Source organism: Stenella coeruleoalba (assembly GCF_951394435.1).
Source record: "Stenella coeruleoalba genome assembly, chromosome: 13".
In the NCBI taxonomy this organism is placed as follows: Eukaryota; Metazoa; Chordata; class Mammalia; order Artiodactyla; family Delphinidae; genus Stenella; species Stenella coeruleoalba.
The window spans coordinates 60,715,646-60,738,925 of NC_137159.1; the positions used below are offsets into that span (position 1 = coordinate 60,715,646).

General features: G+C 36.1%; 2 protein-coding genes across 6 annotated transcripts in view; one reads left to right on the forward strand and one right to left on the reverse strand.

Annotated features, from left to right (window-relative positions):
* The window catches only part of CEBPZ (CCAAT enhancer binding protein zeta), a gene marked incomplete at its 3' end in the record, with an annotated part of 22,157 nt that extends 1,156 nt beyond the window's left edge, over nt 1-21,001 (forward strand). Inside the window, exons 2-16 of one of the 2 annotated variants that reach the window (XM_079941444.1) lie at nt 2,207-3,696; nt 8,417-8,648; nt 9,202-9,391; nt 10,808-10,896; nt 13,164-13,217; nt 13,757-13,859; nt 13,969-14,037; nt 15,569-15,635; nt 16,822-16,922; nt 17,380-17,437; nt 17,752-17,939; nt 18,339-18,428; nt 19,825-19,883; nt 19,980-20,061; nt 20,862-21,001. In XM_079941444.1, coding sequence (XP_079797570.1) covers nt 2,207-3,696; nt 8,417-8,648; nt 9,202-9,391; nt 10,808-10,896; nt 13,164-13,217; nt 13,757-13,859; nt 13,969-14,037; nt 15,569-15,635; nt 16,822-16,922; nt 17,380-17,437; nt 17,752-17,939; nt 18,339-18,428; nt 19,825-19,883; nt 19,980-20,061; nt 20,862-21,001 — 3,012 coding nt within the window. Of the gene's footprint in view, nt 1-2,206; nt 3,697-8,416; nt 8,649-9,201; nt 9,392-10,807; nt 10,897-13,163; nt 13,218-13,756; nt 13,860-13,968; nt 14,038-15,568; nt 15,636-15,912; nt 16,923-17,379; nt 17,438-17,751; nt 17,940-18,338; nt 18,429-19,824; nt 19,884-19,979; nt 20,062-20,861 lie in introns of those variants that run through there. The other variant, XM_079941445.1, reaches the window with a different exon arrangement.
* Nucleotides 18,726-23,280, reverse strand: part of CEBPZOS (CEBPZ opposite strand) — a 24,703-nt gene continuing 20,148 nt past the window's right edge. For all 4 annotated transcript variants that reach the window (XM_079941456.1, XM_079941455.1, XM_079941457.1 and 1 more), the window contains 4 exons: nt 22,861-22,976; nt 21,766-21,810; nt 21,041-21,125; nt 18,726-19,568 (listed from right to left, as the gene is read on the reverse strand). In XM_079941456.1, coding sequence (XP_079797582.1) covers nt 21,043-21,125; nt 21,766-21,810; nt 22,861-22,976 — 244 coding nt within the window. In that variant the 3' untranslated portion in view covers nt 18,726-19,568; nt 21,041-21,042. The remainder of the gene's footprint in view (nt 19,569-21,040; nt 21,126-21,765; nt 21,811-22,860; nt 22,977-23,280) is intronic.

Below are 23,280 nucleotides of genomic sequence, written 5' to 3' on the forward strand. Positions count from 1 at the left end.
AATCTAAAAAAATAAAATGGTTCTGATGAACCTAGGTGCAGGACAGGAATAAAGACGCAGATGTAGAGAATGGACTTGAGGACACGGGGAGGGGGAAGGGTAAGCTGGGACGAAGTAGGAGAGTAGCATTGATATATATACACTACCAAATGTAAAATAGATAGCTAGTGGGAAGCAGCCACACAGCACAGGGAGATCAGCTCAGTGCTTTGCGACCACCTAGAGGGGTGGGATAGGGAGGTTGGGAGGGAGATGCAAGAGGGAAGAGATATGGGGATATATGTATATGTATAGCAGATTCACTTTGTTATACAGTAGAAACTAACAACATTGTAAAGCAATTATACTCCAATAAAGATGTTTTAAAAAAAAAAGAAATGAGGTCAGAGAGGTAAGAAGATGGGCTTATGTTCTGAATTTGATGGGAAACCTTAGAAGATTTGTAGCAAATACGTGACAGAGCTTTGCTTTTTATTAAATGTTTTGTTTTCAGACTAGACTTTCTGGGCAACATGGGGAGGGGGAGGATGAGCGATTAGAGGCAGGAGAAATGCAACTTACTGGGGCAGATTCAGTTTGCTCTGTACTTGGGTTGTATTTATTTATTTACATCTTCATTGGAGTATAATTGCTTTACAATGGTGTGTTGGTTTCTGCTTTATAACAAAGTGAATCAGTTATACATATACATATGTTCTCATATCTCTTCCCTCTTGCGTCTCCCTTGTATTTAATTTTTGAGTGCATAATATATGCACATGTTACGAAAAGGTTTGTTTTGGTTTTTGCTTTGTTTTGTTTAAAGGAGGGGGGTGCATGATGAAAAATCTTCTTTCCCACTTTTATCTCCAGCCATGCAGTTTCCCTTCCAGGAAGCAATTATTTTTGTGTCTTCTATATCTTCCAGGCAAATACACACACATACCTATGTTTGTTATTTTTTACACAAAAGGTACCATACTATATAATATTTTAAGTCTTTTTTTTCTTACTGTTTTATTAGAGATCCCTGCACATCAGTATAAAGTTCTGTCTTTGGTTTTATGCCCATAACATCATTTTCTTAATTTATCTAACTAGCCATTTATTGTGGATATTTAAGTTGCCAGTCTTTTGCTATTTTAAATAATGCTTCAGTAAATAACCTTGAACATATATATCTTTTTCCGCATTTGTAAGTGTATGCATAACCTAAATTTATAGACATGGAACTTCTGGGTCAAAGGATGTGTCTTGTATTTTGACTGAAGTTGACAAATTGCTCTCCATAGAAGTTGTGCCAGTTTATACTTCCATCAACCATTTAGGAAAGTGCCTTTTCCTCCACCCTTTCCCCAACACCACCTGTCTTAATTTTATCTTTGCTTCTCTGGCAGATTAAAAAATAGATGTATCATTGTGGTTCTGATTTGGACTTCTTTAAATGTCAGTGAGGTTGAGCATCTTTTCACATTTTTAAAGAACCACTTTTTTTTTCTATGAACCGTTTGTTTATATCCTTTGCACATCTTTCTGTTGGTTTGTCACTTCCTTAACTGATGTATAGGAACTTTTATATTATATATTAAGCCAAATTACTTTGATATGAGTTGCCAGTTGTTTTTTCCAGCTTATTATTTGTCTTTCAATTTTTGTATATGTTTTGTATGTAAGAGAATGATAAATATATCCATTCTTTTCTTTATGGACCCTGAGTTTTATGTCACATTTGGAAAGATTTTTCCCTACTCTGGAATTATTTTTTTAATTAAAAAATTTTATTTTATTTTTATTTTTTAAAGTTATTTTTGATACAGACCATTTTTAAAGTCTTTATTGAATTTGTCACAATATTGCTTCTGTTTTATGTTTTGGGGTTTTTTTGGCCACAAGGCATGTGGGATCTTAGCTCCCCAACCAGCAGATTGAACCCACACCCCCTGCATTGGAAGGTGAAATCTTAACCACTGGATCGCCAGGGAAGTCCCTGGAATTATTTTTTTAATTATGCTGTGCTTTCTCCTATTACTTTATGGTTTTATTTTTCACATTTAAATCTTTGATCTGTCAAGTAAGTACTTTGAGTGTAGGTGGGAGCCTAGGCAATACTGTGATAACTCAATTTCATGGATAATTGATTTCAAGGATATAGGTATCAAATTAACTTTTGAGGTTTTAACTAAACTGTTGGATTTGTAACTTATTTTTAACTTATATTTTTATGCAGCAAGATTACCTTATGCTGACTGCTTTGGATGAGAATGAGGAAGTGGTGGATGGAGGCAAAAAAGGAGCAATTGATGATCTTCAGCAGGGTGAATTGGAAGCATTTATTAAGAATCTTAGTTTAGCCAAGTATGCAAAAGCTTTCTTAATTGAAGAAGATCAACCAGCTAAAAAACAAGAAGGCAGCAAAAAAGAAGCAAGAGTATCTAAAGTAGATAATAAAAAGCAAAACACAGTAGAAAGTGAAAGTAAGGTGAAAAATAAGAAGAGGCCAGAACAACATTCTGATGAGAACAGCAGTGCCATAACAAAAGCAAAGAGAGATAAGCAACAGGATATCTTTGAATTTTTTGAGAGACGGACATTGTTACTTAAGTCTGGAGGCAAATGGTATGATCTGGAGTATAGCAATGAATACTCTTTGGGACCCCAGCCTCAGGATGTTGTGTCTAAATACAAAACCTTGGCTCAGAAGTTGTATGAACATGAAATCAACTTATTCAAAAATAAGACAAATAATCAAAAGGGAGCCTCTTCTACCTGGATGAAGGCAATTGTGTCATCAGGGACGCTAGGTGACAGAATGGCAGCCATGATTCTTCTTATTCAGGATGATGCTATTCACACACTCCAGTTTGTAGAAACTCTCCTGAACCTTGTTAAAAAGAAGGGCAGCAAACAGCAGTGCCTCATGGCTTTGGATACTTTCAAAGAGTTACTCATTACAGACCTTTTGCCAGACAGTCGAAAGCTACGGATTTTCAGCCAGCATCCTTTCAACAAACTAGAACAGTTGTCCAGTGGCAACAAGGACTCAAGAGATAGAAGACTCATATTATGGTATTTTGAACACCAGCTGAAACACTTGGTGGCTGAATTTGTGCAAGTCTTAGACACTTTAAGTCATGATTCATTAGTAACCACCAAAATTCGAGCCCTTGTAGTGGCTCATGAGCTTCTTTGTAACAAACCCGAGGAAGAAAAGGCCCTTCTTGTGCAGGTGGTAAATAAACTGGGAGATCCTCAGAACAGAATAGCCACCAAAGCCTCCCATCTATTGGAGACATTGCTTTGTAAACATCCCAATATGAAAGGAGTTGTGTGTAGTGAAGTAGAAAGACTGCTTTTCCGTTCAAATATCAGCTCCAAAGCCCAGTATTATGCAATTTGCTTTTTAAATCAAATGGCCCTCTCCCATGAAGAAAGTGAATTAGCTAACAAACTAATAACTCTTTATTTTTGTTTTTTTCGGACTTGCATCAAGAAAAAAGATATTGAGTCAAAAATGCTCAGTGCCCTTTTAACAGGAGTGAATAGGGCATATCCCTATGCCCAGACTGGTGATGACAAAGTGAGGGAGCAGGTTGACACGCTGTTCAAAGTGCTGCATATGGTGAATTTTAATACCAGTGTGCAGGCTTTAATGTTGCTCTTCCAAGTAATGAATTCTCAGCAGACGATATCAGATCGATATTATGCAGCATTATATCGGTAAGTACCTACTATTCCAGTGTGTGAATGAGAAGTAATGTGGTCTAATATAACGCAGTGCCCCTCTGTGGGGCAATAGAAAGACTTAGAAAGTAGTATCTTTGGCCCCTCTCAGCAACTTGCTATTCACCAACTTTGAGTCATTTAATCTTTGGTTCCCTGTTGGGCATCTGTATTATATGTTTTGAATACGTCATTTATTATTTTTTATTTTGAGAAGTCCCCATCCTTGGTCCTGTATTTCTTTCCTCCTGTCCTTCACACAGCCATTTAGTCATTCATTCAACAAGAATTTTTTGAGTGTCAACTATGTGCTGGGCACTATTCCAGAACTCGGGATATAGCACAGTGAACAAAATTCGCACCTCTAGAGGCACTTCCGTTCAAATTGCGGAGGACAAATGGTAAACAAGAATGTTTTTAGATAGGAGGGTTGGGGGTTGCAGTTTTGGAATTTTTCTTAAATATTGGGATTAAGACTTTGGTACTAGATTTACTGAATTTTGCAACTGTCCTGCAGTGCACCCACTGAGGGCTGATATTTTGAACAGTTTGTACACTTGGGAACTGTTGAAGTACACCAACAAGCTATGTATTTCCTTCTAATTCATTTTTCTGATTTTACATACATATATCTTGTGAGAAACGTAACATAGTGGTTAATATCTTGGACCTAAGCTACATGACCTGGATTTGAATACCAGCCATTAGCTTGCTGTGTAACTTTGGACAAATTACTTAATCCTCATTAAAACCATATTGGTAAACATGATCAATCCCATTTTACTGTGCTTTTTATTCATCTATAAAATGTCAAGGGAAGCACCTATCCCGTAGGGTTATTATGAAGATTATGAAACTTCCCCACAGTTACACAGCTAAAAAATGACAGAACTGGGATTTTAATAAGATTAAGGAGTTAATGTATTTGGAAACCCATGTCATCGTCAGTGTATGGTATGAATTTAACAATGCCCAACAACATAGTAAGTGCTCTGTACGTGCTGGCTGCTACCATTATCATCATCATTATTATTATTACTACTCACATACATTTCTTAAATTTAATCCTCTTAACAGCTCTCCAGGCTGTGAGGTACAATAATTTGTGCAAGGTCTCACAGACAGTATGAGGCCAAGTTAGGTGGCAAATCCAGGCCTACTGACTTGGAGTTCATGGTGTTTCATGGCCCTGATTGCACTGATACACTAAAAAGAATCTCAGAGGCCTTTCCACAACTCTTAAGAGTCTACAGTCTTTTAAAGTACCGTAACCCTAATTCCCTGGCAGTCCAGTGGTTAGGACTTGACGCTTTCACTGCCGTGGCCTGGGTTCAGTCCCTGGTTGGGGAACTAAGAATCCCGCAAGTCATACACTGTGGCCAAAAAGAAATGTTTTAATTTTTGTTTTTAAATAAAGCAGGGGCTTCCCTGGTGGCTCAGTGGTTGAGAGTCCGACTGCTGATGCAGGGGACACGGGTTCGTGCCCCGGTCCGCGAAGGTCCCACGTGCCGCGGAGCGGCTGGGCCCGTGAGCCTTGGCCGCTGAGCCTGCGCGTCCGGAGCCTGTGCTCCGCAACAGGAGAGGCCACAACAGCGAGAGGCCCGCGTACCGCAAAAAATAAATAAATAAAAATAAAGTAATAAATACTTTAAAACTTTTTTTAGTTTGGAAAGACTTCCAAGGCTGAAAATGTAGAGGTTTTAGGATTAGGTTTTTTGGTAACTTTTGAGGGTCATAAGAATTTCTCATTTTTAGAAAGTGTGTGGAATCTATTGGAAAACATATTTCTAATATCCGTTTAACATCTCAGAGTTTAACACAACAGTCTAACATCTCTGAGGAGTACATTCCTAAACTCTTTAAATTACTGTTTGTCAAGAGCTCTCACAGATGGATTCCCTCAAAGGGCTTCTAAGCCTTTTTAAAGTATTTATTTTCTCTTGGTTTTATTAAAAATCCTTTAAATAAAAATTCCCTGATATTAGTTGAGGGGTAAAAGAAATGAAGAAGTGATTTGGTTTACAAAAACGTGATTTATCAAAAACTCCAGGAACATATTCTGGGTCAAATGGTGGAGACAACAACCATCTAAATTCTCAAGTTTTTCTCTTGATGCGTAATGGAACTTATGATTTAAAATGAGTGCCAAAATGGATGGCAATGTTGAAAATTCAAATGAGAAGAGAGAAAGTGGAATAGCAAAGATTATATGAATAACATAGACTTTCTCAGAATATCACCAATAGGTACTAGAATTGTGGAACTGACAAATGGGGAAAACTAGATATGTGAGCAATATGAAAATGCCTCACAAGGTTAAATATTTTCATTTCTGGTGTTAGTAGAAAAAAATTAAAGTGCTTAGAACAAAAGGATTGATTCCACTTTTGGAGTGGTTATCTGGAGGATTGTATTAATTCTGGGTGTCCTAATGTCTGGGGGTCCAGACCATTTGGAGCATCTCTAGGATTCAGCAAACAGGATAAAGAGAGAATTTAAAAATTATTGTATGAGATAATATCTCAGTAGCCTGCAGAAGAGAGACTTTGGGGGAGAGAAGGACAAATAATAGCTATAGTAAATGGTCAAGTATTTGAAAGGCTGTCGTGTAAAAATATAATTAGGTTATTTTGTTGTGGGTTTTTTAACCAGTTTGTTGACCTATAAAATTGTATATATTTAAAGCATACAACATGAAGATTTGATACATGTATCCATTGTGATGATTACCATAATCAAGTTAATTAACACATCGATCACCTCACACACATAGTTAACTACTGGGGGGAGGGGTTGAGAATGCCTAAGATGTATTCTCAGCAAATTTCAAGTACTCGATACAGTATTATTAACTATATTCACCATGCAACTGAACGCTTACACCCTTTGACCAACATCTCCCCATTCCCCCACCCCCTACCAACCTGTTCCCTGTTTCTATGAATTTGATTTTTTTTTTTAAGATTCTACATATACATGACATTAGAGTAGTTGTCTTTCTCTTTTTTTACTATGCACAATGTCCTCCAGGTTCATACATGTCACAAAAAGGGCTTCCTTCTTTCTTGTGGCTGAATAATAATCCATTGTGTGTATATACCACATCTTCATTATCCATTCATCTGTTGACACACACATAGGTTGTTTCCATACTTTGGCTATTGTGAATAATGCAGTGAATGTAGGAGTGCAGATAGCTTTGAGATACCGATTTCATTTCCTTTGGATATATGCCCTGAAGTGGCATTGCTGGGTCATATGATAGTTTTATTTTTAATTTGTTGAGGAGCTGCCATACTGTTATCCATAATGGCTGTAGCAATTTATATTCCTACCAACAGTGTACAAGGGTTCCATTTTTTCCACATCCTTGTCAATGTTTGTTAACTCCTGTCTTTTTTATAATAGCCATCCTAACAGGTGTGAGTTGATATCTCGACGTGATTTTGATTTCCATTTCCCTGATGATTAGTAGTGTTGAGAGCCTTTTCACGTACCTTTTGGCCATTTGTGTGTCTTCTTTGGAAAAACGTCTATTCAGGTCCTTTGCCCATTTTTAAATTGGATTATTTGGGAGTTTTTTGCTATTGTATGAGGTTCCTAATATATTTTTTATATTAACCATTTATCAGATACATGGTTTGCAAATATTTTCTTCCATTCCATATGTTGCCTTTTCATTTTGTTGATGGTTTCCCTTGTTGTGCAGAAGGCTTTTAAGTTTTATGTAGTCCCACTTGTTTACTTTGCTCTTGTTGCTTGTGTTGCTTCAGAAGGCAGTAGTAAAATTAATGGTTGGAAATTACACAGGAGCAAATTTCAGCTGTGGATAAAGATGATGTTTTCTGGCAAAAGTGAGTTGTCCAAAATTGGATTGTGCTCCTAGAGTGAGAGTGAGCAGTCCTAAGTCACGAGAGATATTGAACAAGCACTTGCCATGGAATGAACCACTTACTCATTCAACAAATATTGAGTGCTTATTAAGTGCCAGGCACTGGGGTTACAACAGTGAATAACACAGGCACAGTCCCTGTTCCATTGGACTTTGGGGGAAAAAGAGAAAGGAAACAAAAGGTGTTAAACTATAAAGAAGATAAACGTGGGACTGAGATAGAGTATAATGGAGGAACCTATGGACGTGCAGACAGTTGGAGAATAGCATTCTGGGCACAGAATAGTGTATAGGAAGGATTTACACAGGTAGTACATTGAACAAGAGATTCTCACAATTCAGTTTTCTACTATACATGTACAGTCTTCACTAGAGCCATGTGGAGGCAGCCTCTGGTCCCCCAGCTAGTAGGTAGTGATGCAAGGATAAGAACCCTGGTCTAGTTGACTGCTTCCATAGGTCAGTTTTCACTGTTTGGTTTTGGATTAGCCTTCCATGTGCAGTTCTTTATCTATATGAAAAGTTATACTGTTAGGGCTGTGCCCTGTTGGTCTAGAGAATAGAAAACCACTTGGAAAAGAGAAAAGAAACCACACACAAAAAAGAAAGTCGTGCTTCTGTGGCTTTTCTTCCCCCTGGTACTACCATCACTCTTCCTATTCTGGTCATTGACTTCCATCTTCCATCTTAGGGCAGAAATGGTCTCTTGTTCTAAAATAAGCAGCAAGGTTATTCCTGACTAAGATGAGGTTAGTAGTTGCCTCTAGTAGTTGCTGGGTATGGGGATGTTTTATGAATACACACAATCTCGTTTCTGTTTTGCAGGAAGATGCTGGATCCGGGGTTAATGTTGTGTTCGAAGCAAGCCATGTTTCTTAACCTTGTCTACAAGTCTCTGAAAGCTGACATCGTGTTGCGGAGGGTGAAGGCTTTTGTGAAGAGGTTACTTCAAGTTACATGTGAACAGATGCCGCCATTCATATGTGGAGCTTTATATCTCGTGTCTGAGATCCTTAAAGCAAAACCAGGTTTAAGAAGTCAACTAGATGATCCTCCGGTATATTTTACAATTGCTTTTTAAATTGAGTGGGTTCTGAAATATATTTGGTATTTTTCTTCTTTGCTTCAGTGACAATAACTTAGTTAGTTCTCTGGAGCAGAGTGTGAGTCCTGGAATTAGACTGACCTGGATTTTAGTCCCAGGTGTACAGTTTACTAGGTGGGCATGTTGCTTCACCCCTTTACACATAAGAAACTACCCTAAAATGTGATTATATGAGATAGTTACAGTTACAGAGCTAATAGATCTCTTAAGCCTATCTCCTCAGTTGTGAAATGGACATAATAGCACCTACCTCGTAGAGTTATTTACAACAACTCAAAAATTCATTTGAGGGCTGAATGCTTTCAAAGTCTCAGGGATTCTTGGCTCAAAACTTAACTCTGTTACATTTAGGAATAAGAATGTGGCCTCCTCTCATTCTAAATTCCATTGATGGAACTTTCACGTTTCATCAGAATTGCAATAAACAAATCTTCAAAACTACTTCACGTAATTGAATACTTTTCTCATTGATTAACCCAGATTCATTAAACCATTTTTTTTTTAGGAGTTCGATGAGGAAGAAAATTTTATTGACATAGGAGATGATGAAGAAACAGAAAAATTCACTGATGCAGATAAAGAAACAGATACAGATACCATGAAAAAAGTTGAGATGGAAGAAACTGTGTCTGAACGTCATGTGGAAACCAAAAAGTTAGAGTCTGCTTCTTGGGTGCACTTTGATAATTTGAAAGGTGAGTTTCTTAAATCTTTAAATTATTTTCTTGAATTTTTAAACCGAGGAACTGGATTCCCCTTTAATCTTAATAGAAATTAATATTATACCATTTTAGAAGTCCTCAATATTGCTTTATTTTAGATGGGAGCACTCATAACCAGATATAATTAGGATCCTAGAAGTAAATTTTTAATATAGTGAATCATTGACTTACTTATGAACAGTACTACAGATAATAAATACATCTTTTAAAATAATTTAAATCTTAGAAATTAAAGCAGATACCTTTTGGAGCTGTGAAGATTTAGTGAGAAAAATGTGGCCATGTTAGATGCACAGTAGATCTCTTTTCCTTCAGCTGAAGTGTAATAAGTTTATACTTTTGAATGAGTTTTAGTTTCTTGATCTTTATCTGTACATGTAAAGGTCTCTTGCATGGAACATATATGAAAACAACACGTGTGTACACAAAGTCTGATTTACAAAGGTATTTGGTTACATATTGTGAATAGTGTGGAACTTGTGGTTACTTTGTTCAAGCATCATGTTTACCCTCTGTAGTTCCTTAAAGTAATGTTTTAGGATTGAAAACATTCTTGATATAGAAACTATGTTTTCCATACACACAAACTGAATTAAGTCTATTAATAGACTATTAGAGCCAAAAGAAATCTTAGAAATGCAGGCTTTTCATTTGAGGCTGTAAAGAAAAGCACAGTAGCCTTGAGGATCAAGAAAGGTGCCAGACCCATTTCTTCAAACTTGTTGTGGGACTCTGGTTCAAATTATTTCATCTCTCTGAACTTCAGTTTGCTTGTGAAGTATAAAAGAGAAATATGGTAGCCACCAGGAAGTTTTTAAAAGAATCCATCAGTTGCCCTGAAGGCTAAATTGGGAATAATCCTTTAGAAGGATGACAAGCACGTGCATTGTGAAGTAGACAGTTCCTTGCGTGTTCTGAAGTTTCCTTGTTTTACATTTTCTAATCCGGAGTTGCTAAAAACATGAAGAAGATAATATAAAACCTGTTCCAAGTGAGACTTACTTCTGGGCATAATTTAATGACAAACATTCAGTGTACTGTAAAGCTCCAAAAGAATTTAGACCTGTTTCATCTTCAGGTCATTTGTCATCTTAACACTTATGACCTAATTGACCGAGAAATGGGTACCTATTTGAAAGGGGATAAATTTTGAAGGGGAGCTTTTAGTAGTTGGGATAAATATGCTGCCTGGTTTACTCAATAGCAAATGCTAGCTTAGGTACCAAGATAAATTCTGGTGGCTTGGAGTTTTTATTCTAGGTAGGATGCCTGGCTAACTAAAAATGCTGATACTTAATAATTGTCAGTGACAGCATTGATCCCGGTGGGTGTAGTGACCTCTTGGGCTAGGAATAGAGCATTTGAGAAATACTATATTTGTGTTCTCAGGTGGCAAACAGTTAAACACATATGATCCATTCAGTAGAAACCCTTTGTTCTGTGGAGCTGAAAATACAAGTCTTTGGGAACTCAAAAAGGTAAAATAATTTCAAATTGTCTCTTAATTCAACTGTGCTATATATTTGCCCCCATGGATTTAACACCTTGAAGTTTCCATTTTTCTTATAAGTGATAAATATAGGAGTTTAGTTATTTAGACATTAATTGGCAGAAGAAAGTAATTTGAAGTATGTCACCTGGCTGTAATGCCTTATAACCCATATTTCTGTTGCCTCTGAAAAACATTAAATTTACACATTTCTACATTCACGTGTAGAAAATCTTAAATAATGTGCATGCAAAATAAGGATGTTATACATGGCTATAAGTAAATTTTGCTTTTTGTAAGCACACTATTGCATACAATGGCTCTGTAAAATGGCTAAATTTTGCTTTATGCATTAGATATCTCTGAAAGGTTTTGTGATAATAGAACTTTTTGCAAGCAAAGTTACTTTTTAAATATGTGAGAGGAACGCATATTTCTAATAAGCTTTCTATGATTTTTTTTGCTAAAGCAAGTGTCTACCCATGCAGACTCCTGTGGGTCCCTGACACCTTGTTAGCGAGTCTGCAAGGTCACAACTACTTTCATAGTGATACCAGGACATTATTTGCCTTTGTCACTATTGACAGTGGCGCTGATGGTATTAAAGAAATGGATAAAACTGCTGGTGCCTTAAAGCAAATACAGACAGTAGTACCAAGCTGCACTCATGGGCATTACATTCTTCATTGCCATATACTTGCAGCCGGGGAAAAAAGCCAGTATCACATAAGAATGATGAGGCAGGAAAAACTGTTGATTTTATTATCTTGACTCCAAAGTACATACATGTCTTTTTAATGTTCTGTGTGTATATATATAAAACAAGAACACATAACACACTCTGCTGCAGACCTAAGTATGAGGGTTGTCTCATGTCTCAACGAAAAGTGCCTGTGTAGTTGTTGGAAACTCAGCTAAGCTGTCTGGCTGACAGGCTGGTCACTCAGACTTGGGTATTTGGGAGATATTTTCTTGAAAATGAATGACGTGAACCTGTTACTTCAATCAAAACAGCTGACAGTATGTGTTGTCAATGATAAAGTTCAAGTTTTTAAGCAAAGGTTAAAATTTTAGAACTCCTGTAACCACCATCTTGAGCTTAACAGTTTCTCGATACCTTTTCTGATTGAAAGGAGTGGTGATACTAACAATGTGATTTTTGTGATACTGAATGAAATGTGACCAGCATTGGAAGAATTGCATAACTCACAAAGTCAGTATTTTCGATATGACTAATACACAGTGTTATGAAGTCAAGCATGGATAAAAGATCCATTCACTGTAGACCAGTTAATTTTAAGTAGCAAGTACCAAAAGCTGATTGATAGGGTTTCAGATTCCATACTGCAACTAATCTTCAATTTTTATATAGTATCAAAGGAAAAAAACCCACAATTATATGAAAGACTATTGGTTAATCCTCTTTTTTCCAACTATATATCTGTGTGAAGCCAGATTTTCTTCATATACTTCAACTAAAATAACATGGAATACAGAAGCAGATATGAGAATCCACTTATGTTAAACCAGACATTAAATAGATTTGTAAAACTGTAAAATAATGCTACTTTTATCACTAATATTTATTCTGAAAGTTATTTTTCATAAAACATTTATATTAATATGTAATAGGTTTATTGTTAATTTTTTTTTATTTTTAAAATTTTCTTATTTTTGGCTGTGTTGGGTCTTTGTTGCTGTGCACGGGCTTTCTCTAGTTGCGGCGAGTGGGGGTTACTCTTTGTTGAGGTGCACAGGCTTCTCATTGCGGTGGCTTCTCTTGTTGTGGAGCACAGGCTCTAGGTGCACGGACTTCAGTGGTTGCAGCACGCTGGCTCAGTAGTTGTGGCTCGTGGGCTCTAGACCACAGGCTCAATAGTTGCGACACACGGGCTTAGTTGCTCCACAGCATGTGGGATCTTCTTGGATCAGGGCTCGAACCTGTGTCCCCTACATTGGCAGGCAGATTCTTAACCACTGCACCACCAGGGAAGCCCTATTGTTAATTTTAAATGAACTATAAGTGTTTAAAATTTTTCTGTTGTAATTTCTAATAAGGTAAATATCAATAGATATATCCCACTTAAATTACGGAAGCTCTTGAGGTCCTTGATTTTTAAGTATATAAAGTGTTCCTGAGACCAAAATTTTGAATCACTCTTCTGATGTATCGGCTTAAGTTTCAGTTTTTTGTATTTTCTTAAATAATCTGCAACTGTGGTAGGAGTTGACCTTACTTCACATTTTTCTTTTTAGCTTTCTGAGCATTTTCATCCCTCTGTGGCCCTTTTTGCAAAGACTATCCTTCAGGTAAGTCTCAAATATTCAGAAGACAAGAAATTAAAGAAAATAATCCAGTTTTAGACAATAATTAGTCAGTGTTTACTAGATAGAATCGTGTACATTTTTCTGCTGTTGTAAAGGAGCAGTGACTTGTTTGATACAGAGCAGCAGATAATTCTTCCCACTCTGAGATGAATGGAAATATAGGATATTACAAAACCACAAGAGTTATTTACTACATCCTGGCTTTGCTCCTGAAGAAAGATTGCCCTCCCCTTTCCCTTTTGTCGTGTTTGCCAGTCGGGGTTTGGTTCCTGGTTAATGGTTAGATAACCTACATAATACTATTTGACTATTCATAAAATCAGCAGTGCATTGTAGAATATGTATGAGTGTGTGTTTAATTTCTTCAAGAAAAGAATAACATGCATGAGAGGGATATTTGAAGGGTCTTTTATTGCGTATTTGTGCCTTCGAAGCAATGTAATAGATGTTTATGCTTTTCTTCTTGTTTTTTCTCTGGATGTATATATATAATTTCTTAATTCCCTCCCCCTACCTTTCAGGGAAATTATGTTGAGTATTCAGGGGATCCACTACAGGATTTCACACTAATGAGATTCTTGGATCGATTTGTATACCGAAATCCAAAGCCACATAAAGGGAAAGGTACGCTTCTATTTGATGAATTTTTTGGCTTTCCCTGTTAATATTCAATAAACAACATGAGCATATATAACTAGGTTTTACATTACACTGTCTTGATTTTACATTTCAGAAAACACAGACAGTGTTGTGATGCAGCCAAAAAGAAAACATTTTATGAAGGATATTCGTAGTCTTGCTGGTAAGTATAAAGCCTGGACGGTTGAACCTGACAACAGTACAAGTCAGTAACACATAAATTGTGTTATTCTTTGCTCTACTTTATCAGAATAAAACCTAAGCACCAGAGATATTATCCATCTTTGTTGCCAAGATTGGTACGCATTTTCAAGTTTACTGAGATTGGGCCTTTTTTTTTTTCCAGAAAATTTCAAACATATCCAAAGCATATATACACAAGTGATATGATGGACCCCACCCCACCCCACCCCTAACCATCACCCATCTTCAACAATTAGCATTTGCCATTCTTGTATCATCTATAGGTAAAGCTATAGCTTTATCAGTGACACTGCCCCCGCCACCCCCCATATATAATTACCTTTTACAGCTCAGATCGTTTTAAGCTCTCTAATGGGCTTGGTGGAAATACCCACAACAGATTTTGTCACAGAGCCTCATTTTAAACTTATTTCAAAAGGTATTTAGTACCAATCTTGTGGATCTAATTCTGCTTTTGTATTCACAGCAGGTATTTCTTTACATACTAGATCCCAGCTCCTTTTTTTTCACAGTCTAGGGTTCAGTTACAACTTATAAATCATTTAATTTCTAATTAACTTACATCACAGAGGTCCAGAGACATAAAAGGACTTGCCCAAAGTTAGAGTTGGAATCAGAAGCCAAATACTCTTTTAACCAAGATGAGCCTGAAATTTTTATTCTGATGAGGAAACACTAATATATTGTAGTTCCTTATTCTTGTTTCTTAGTTTTCCTCAGTATTAAGTTAAATTGTGGATACTTCTGTGTTTGCTTCCTATTCCCAGAATGGCAGGCATTGTTGTCATTTTTCCAAGGTGAAAAATGACGAGTTTAAAGTGATTATTAAGAGAACTCTTTTGAGTCTTTGTTTCTCTTGAAATTTGGATCCTGGATGCAATTGGAGGACAAGAGAACCCTGTTCTTTCACTGTGACGCACTGATGGCTACAAACTGTATTGTAGCCGATGAAGTTTCAAATGTTGGTTTTCCTCCACACAGACTTTTCCAGAGGTTGTCCTTCGCACTATAAGATGCCTTCTGTCCAGGGACTTCCCTGGTGGCGCAGTGGTTAAGAATCTGCCTGCCAGTGCAGGGGACACGGGTTCAAGCCCTGGTCCAGGAAGATCCCACATGCCACAGAGCAACTAAGTCTGTGCGCCACAACTACTGAGCCTGCGCTCTAGAGCCCATGAGCCACAACTACTGAGCCTGCGTGTCTAGAGCCTGTGCTCCGCAACAAGTGAAGCCACCACAGTGAGAAGCCCACGCACCGTAACGAAGAGTAGCCCCTGCTCGTTGTATCTAGAGAAAGCCCGCGCATAGCAATGAAGACCCAACACAGCCAATAAATAAATAAGTAAATTTATAAGATGCCTTCTGTTCAACTTCCTCACATTATGAGACTTTAGAGAGATTCTAAAGAATTATAGGTATTCTTTATTTAGTCTTAAGAGCTTGAATAACATAAAAAGAATTACTTAAATAAAATTCTTAACTTGTTTTCCTAGTTAACAGTAAGGAGTTCCTTGCAAAAGAAGAAAGTCAAATACCAGAGGATGAAGTGTTTTTCTACAGGTAATATATTTAATACTGTTTCATTTGGAGAACTGTTAAATTTAAAATTTTTAGATTCCATAAATGCTTTGTTAACATAGGCCTATCTTGAAAAGGGCGAACGATATGTCAATCCGTTTTTGTGAGGGGAGTTTAGAAATGTCATTTTGCTAATGTTGAGATGTATAAATGAAACTAAAACAAGTAAATTTGAGGGTTTTGTTTTTAATAATTTAGCATAAATTTTAAGAACCTTGACTTTGAAAAAAGTTTTTTTACTCTAGTAATTTTCTTACAGGCTTAAATCTGTAACTCACGAGTTATTTGTCCAAAACATGGCTCTGCGTAGAATTAGCAAAACACTGCACTACTATGGAGATAAGTCCTAAACCTACTAGTATTAAAACTAATGCCTTGTAATAGTAAAGGAACTATTATCTCATCTGGTTGATTGGGTAATTGGGTTCGATTTGGTTTGCTCCTTTTTTTTTTTTTGGCAGCACTGGATCTTCGTTGCTGTGTGCGGGCTTTCTCTAGCTGCAGCGAGGGCTACTCTTCGTTGCGGTGCGCGGGCTTCTCATTGCAGAGCACAGGCTCTAGGTGCACGGGCTCAGTAGTTGTGGCGCACAGGCTTAGTTCCTCTGCGACATGTGGGATCTTCCTGGACCAGGGCTTGAACCCGTGTCCCCTGCATTGGAAGGTGGATTCCCAACCACTGCGCCACCAGGGAAGTCCCTGGTTTGCTTTTTTAAAAAATTTTTTGTGTAAACAATTTTGAGGCTATGATCCCATCTGCAAAATGCTGTTTCACTGTACCCTGATAGAAGAAAAAGTCTAACTGATAAAATACTGTGATTACAGGTCATTTAGAGCCCCAGTTTCTAATATTCGAATACTTGTATCATTGCAGTCGTGCTGATGCTAAAACAACCTTTTACGGTGCCATTTTATTAAGACGAGTTAAGGTGTTTTTATGAAGAACCAAGCCTAAATCATTGAAATTTACTATACTTCACGTTTCAAAAGTTTTGAACTGTTTTGAATTCAAAACTAGTTTTTCTATAATAAATACAGATTTTAGTCATTTATATCCAGCTGAGTTAACAGTTTTTACACTTGTTTGTGACACTGGCCATAGGTGCTTTGATTATAGTAAAATGGGCCCTGTGATAAAACTATCAAATATATAACATGCATTTTATTTTAGGTATTATAAAAAAGTTGCTAGTGTTAAACTGAAACAAAAACGGAATGAAGATGAAGAAAGTATAGAAGATGTGGATGATGAGGAATTTGAAAAGATGATTGGTAATTTGTTTACCTTTATAATCCACAGAGTTAGAAAAATTTTATTGGAATTTAGACTGAAAATAAAATGGGAAATTAGATAAGCTTACATTGAGCTCACATGTTGCATATCATATTACACCTACTAAAAATAAGCACATAAATAGTTCTAATGGAGTAAAAAGGTCTGCAATTGGTAAATATTGTTTTATTTGATATTTTCCCTCTTTCCGTAAAAGAACTGTAGAAAGAAGCTAAAATTAACTGGAACGCATTTAGTTTAGGGATTTAATTAAGGTCAGCGTATTCATGGGTTTGTTTAGATTAATAAAACACCAGCAGTGTCAAATGTATATCATTTTGGTGTTTACTTATCATGAACAGCCAAATCATGATGTGTTGATTGATTCAAATATAAGACATGTCAACTCTGTTATTCCTTGCTACGTCTTACAATTTGTATATTGTTCTCTGGCAGACACGTTTGAAGATGATAATTGTTTCACCTCTGGAAAGGATGACCTTGACTTTGCTAGGTAAAATACTTTTCTTCAGTTCTTTTTTTTAACTTTTCCCAGCATTTCTCAAATTATTGTCCCTCGGAACAGTGGAGCACAGGAATATGTGTTGTATAGGAGAAAGGTATTAGGTATTGAAGGAAGTTTGGGAAGTGGACACAGTTCTTTCATTTTGGACCTTTATAATGCCCGTTAGTATATTAAATAAAGGCTCTGAGCTGTCTGTCACTCTCCTTTGAATTCTGTTAACAGCCTAATGCCCTGCTGGTCACCAAAACATACTTGAGAAAACAAAGTCCTCTTTTACATTTCAAGTTGTTGTTTTTCTTCAGCAACATGAAGAAGAAAGCAAAAGGAGCTAAGGATGACTTAGAAGATGAAGATTCAGAAGATGAGGACCTTGGTAATTTGGATGATGATGAAGTTTCCTTAGGAAGTATGAATAAAGAATTTAGTGAAATTGAGGAAGATGGAGGAACATTCATGGATGTGTTAGATGATGAAAATGAGGGCATTCCAGGTAAACTTTTAAAATATAAGACAAAAACAAACTGGAGCTTTCTTCCTCAGCATAGGCTAGTTTTTCTGTTGAAGGCTTTTTAATATTACCCTGTATTCAGATTAATACTCAGATCAGACAGAAATTTAAAGAGGACCTTTTTTCTCCTCTCATTTGAAGCTGAAGGGTTTTTTTGTTGTTGTTTTATCAGCAGTTGAGTTTCTGTTTTGGGCTTTTATTTTAATCAGCAGTGAGGCTATCTGTGCTATACCTGTCGAGCTGTTATATTGCCTTTTTAAAATGTTGGTAATGGTAATTTGTAGTTTTTAAAAGTTAATCAATATTCATCATCATAGCCCTATAGCAGTTTTACTGTTTTCTTAAATTGCTTAATAACAGCGGTGTTTTTTTTGGTAACAGAACTTGATGATGATGTCAGCTTCAAAGTCAATAGTAAGAAAAGCAAGAGAAAAGGTGCAAATGATTTTGACTTTGCTGGGTCATTTCAAGGTAAGAAAATGTATTGAGTCTCTTTTAAACCTAAGCAATGAGTATGGGAAAGCTATTCATTATCATTTTGGGAAATTAACTTTTCTAATGGATAAGAAGTCTTAAACATATTTTTAATATATGAAAAACGTTGTTTCTCACATCCACCTTCAATTATTTTTTCTTCCCAAATTCACTCCTCTCATTTAAATAGCTCTAGATCATCATTTCATTCATGTTTAAACCATTCAATAATACGTAAGCCATGGATTTTCCATAGACACCTGTTGCCTTTTTCCTTTTCTCTATCAACTCTTATCCTTCCCATTTGACCCATCTAAAAACCCATGCTCTTTATTAACTTCATTTTCCTTTTTTAATGAGATCTGCCATGACAAAATGATTATAACCTCAAAAATACATAAAACAGATAGGAATTTTTAAAGTATATGATAACAGATTATGTCTTTTAGTGTAATTTCTATGGTGCTAATAAAAGGAAAAAAGTACTGTATCAGGTGACAATATTAAGTTTTTGATAAAAATGTAGAAAGCACAATAAATGTTTTATGACGAATTTTATTCCAAAGTGGCTCTAGTAGAGACATTGATGTAGAGTTTTAAGTATTGTTTCAGGTAAAGTGAAAATGGATAAAAGCAATATTTTTAGTTAATATAGTTTTAGATAGTGTGAGTTAAAATGTAAACAACATTAATGAACTTACTTAGAAAACAGAAACAGACTCACAGGCATAGAAGAAAAACTTGTCGTACCAAAGGGCAAAGGAGAGGAGGATAAATTGGATAAACAAGGTCCTACTGTATAGCACAGGGTACTATATTCAATGTCTTCTAATAAACTATAATGGAAAAGAAAAAATGTAATAAATATTAAAAATAGATATTTTACTATATCATCTATTTTGAAAGATTTATATGTTAAGAATTATAGGGGAGTTTTTTTTAAAGAACAGGTTTATTTTGAGTAGTAAACAAAACTCCATTTATCACATCATAAACAAACCTTCCATCAGTTTCTTAGAACGAAACCTCTGACTTAGAGTTTACACTTAAATAGTCTAAAATCCATCCATGTCAACTTTAGAATTGTAATCTTGCCTGATACTGTGAAATAGGACGAACTTTGATCGATGGTCAAATCTGAAAGACAAGAAGACACTGTTGTCACCTGAACAGTCCTATTTAGGATATTAACTTAAAAAAAAAAAAACCTTATACTAACTTTTGAGTTATTTTTCTGTCTTTAAATGCCAGCTACCTAATGATACTAGAAGATAATTGTAATTGTGTGTTTTAACCCAAATATATATTTTTAACAAAACTATGTTGAAGATTATATTTATCCAAAATCATTGGATTTACAATTTAATAATCTAGACTTATACTTTTTTTTAAGGACCAAGGAAAAAAAAAAGAAATTTCAATGACTCCAACCTATTTGTATCTGCTGAAGAGGTAAGGCTAATGTACTACTTTAAGCACTTAGCTATTCTATTGATATTGTTTTTTAAGTTTTCTAATACATGCATCCCCCCCTTTTTTCTTTCAAAGTTTGGCCACCTGTTGGATGAAAATATGGGATCCAAGTTTGATAACATTGGCATGAATGCCATGGCTAACAAAGATAATGCAAGTAAGTAACTTGAATTTTTATTTAGGTTTTAACTTCAAATTAGGTTAACTAACTTAGGCTTTAACTTAGAATTTCTGAAAATCTGAATATTTCTGGAGGACCTTTTTATGTTGTTTTTTTTTGTTTTTGCGGTACGCGGGCCTCTCACTGTTGTGGCCTCTCCCGTTGTGGAGCACAGGCTCCGGACGCGCAGGTTCAGCGGCCATGGCTCGTGGGCCCAGCCGCTCTGCGGCATGTGGGATCTTCCCGGACCGGGGCACGAACCCATGTCCCCTGCATCAGCAGGTGGACTCTCAACCACTGCACCACCAGGGAAGCCCTGGAGGACCTTTTTATAGTAAGAAGGGATAAATGGTTCCTCACAACCTGAAAAGAATGGCTTTTTCACCTCTGTCTGCAGAGCACATGGGATTAAAAAGTATTTATACTACAGAAAAAGACTACAGCCTACAAAAGTTACTTTTTTTTTATGGAAGCAGGTTATTTTTATATAATATGAATTTGCTAAGTAACTTTATAAATATAGGCATTTTAATTATTTCTGATATTGATAGTTACTGGCTGCTCTTCTTTCACCAGTAAGTGTTCAGGGGAAATAAAATCTGTGAAGCATTTGTTCCTTTGCTGTAAATAGTAAATCTTTGACGGTAAATATGGAAGGAAAGCAACAACCGAGGAGGGGTTTACATAGTGGATGGGAAATGACTGTAGGTCATGGCAGACTGGAAGTTCCTGTTAGGATGTTTGGTGGGGCCTCCAAGAGTCTACAATGTGCTTATCTTTTTTCTCCCTCCTCAAAGGTCTCAAACAGCTTAGGTGGGAGGCTGAACGCGATGACTGGTTACACAACAGAGATGTGAAAAGCATCATCAAGAGGAAGAAAAATTTTAGAAAGAAGAGGCCAAAAACCACTCAAAAAATTAAAAAGCAAAGAAAATGAGTGTTTTCTAAGTAAATTACAAGTTAAAATTCTACTTACTCCTAATTTTTGCTGTTCAGCCATTTTTCTTGATCTTGCTCTCTGATGCCATACATTCCAGAGTGTTCAATGGATTTGTAATAAACTATAAATAGAAATAGCTGTCATTTATGAAATCATGTAAAAGTGTTAAAATTAAACTATATTGAGAAAAAAATCAAGATTTTTTCCCCTTATTTCTACATGGTAAAATGAAAAGGATGACAGTAGGATACATGTGTTGTATATAAGCTCTAGCATCTCTGCTAATCATTGTAATGAACACTATTTACTAAGCATTGCTTTATACCAGATACTGTGTGAAGTAATTACATAATGTTATCTTGTTTAATCCTTACAACAATTCATGAGATGGGCATCATTATCTCTACTTGATGAGAAAGAAAAAGCTCGTTCGCAAACCAGAGATTGGTTTTAAGTTTTAAGCTGTGGATTTGATTCCATCACACTCAAATATGTCTCATTCCAAAGTCTACATTCTTAACCCACTGGAAGAATTAAGAATCCAGCCCATTAGCTGGATTCACCCATTGGCTAACTGGGATGAGAATTTTCTCCACTGTGTTCTCAGAAGGAGTGAAAATAGAAATGAACAGTATTTTTGGAAACTGGCATCACAAAATTAAGAAGCCATTTAGCCCGTAATTGGTCATAAAGAAACAATTTATAAAGGTTACCTGAAGAAGTTGTTTTGTACTCTTAATTTCACTTAAGGAAAAACATACCTTCCAAGATGAAAGGGAATTTCTTGCTCATTGTTTGCCTGAAATCTAAAGAAAAGTCTTAAAATTAGGCATGATTAGAAATTCATTGTTTTAACACATGGAGCCATAATTTAGTGCTAGCTTTAGGGTCTATAAGATAGGAATCCTATTAGAAATTTGTGTTAAAGTCCTTGGTAATCCAGGAACTGTATCTTTTTAAATAGGGTGTAAATTGCACTTAAACCTTATATGTAGCCTTCCCTAGTTATTTTGGAGTTTTTAAAACTTGGCCTATATATATGATGTAATTTATTTTGAAATGGTACTTAAAAGCAAATTTTCAGTGTTAATGTGAAATTCCCTTGTGTAATTTTATAAACTTTTTATGGATGCCATTTTACCTTTTTAGAGAATTAGACATAAGACTTCACTACACCCAATTTTTGAAGTGATCTTAAACTTTACTTTCCTTTTAAATACTGTTTGGATGTTTTCTTTTATGCCCTTCCATCCGTTAAGAAGGCAAATGACAAGTTTCAAAGATGGCCACCACCCCAGGACTACTATTCCCTGCTTTAGGGAAAGAGAAAGTAGCACTTTCTGATTTTAAAAGTTGAAGGCGCTAATATAAAATTTCCCCCACAAAATGACAAAGCACTTTTGGTGATGGCCAGTGGCATGGGAAAGGCTTTTAGTGGCTAGTATTGATGCAGAGGAAGCACTCTGCTAGCTTGAGAAACTGGTTACTTGACAATTCAGCTATGCTACCTCTTGCTTTTTCAGTCTTACCAAACAATGAGGTGTAATGGGCAGGCTGGATTTTTTCCATCTGTGCTAAGCCAGACCAAGGACACTGCTCTATGCCCCTCATTAGTAAAATCCATGGAAGTATGAAACATTTTCCCTAGTCTACAAACAATTTTTTTTTTTTTAGGGAGAAGAGTAATTTATTCTATAATAATTAACACCTAGCTTCTTCCCCTTGTGCCTATAAAATGGCTAATATCAATACACTGAATCTGAAAAGGCAGTTTCTCTAAAGAAGCCATTTAACCTAAAATGCATTAGCAAACTGTACACCCCCCTACAAAACACTAATTTCTGAATTATGATTACCTTGGCTTGTGTTCATCTTTTTAAACAAAAAATATGCTCCAAAAACGCCCACAAGTTCAGCTACTAAAACTCCTTTAAAGATCTTCTTTGCCAGTGGATCCATAGTACGGGCCATCCTAAGTTTAACAATGACAAATAAATGTAAACCTGAATAAGCATATACAAGCTTAGTACCACTTCTATAAAAATAACTCCCAATTCATTCCCATAGTTTGAATGATTATATAGGAATAAAACCCTAAAGTTACCGTATCCTTAGTTGTATTAGACATGTCTCACTTTCCTAGTTTTCAACCTCCATGCGTAAGGGGCACAAGTGAACCAAAGACATGATTGGAGAAAGCACAGCGCGGAGACAAAATGGAAGGCATTGTGAAAGGAACTAACAGTTTATGGAACTGAGATTTTTAAATTGCTTAA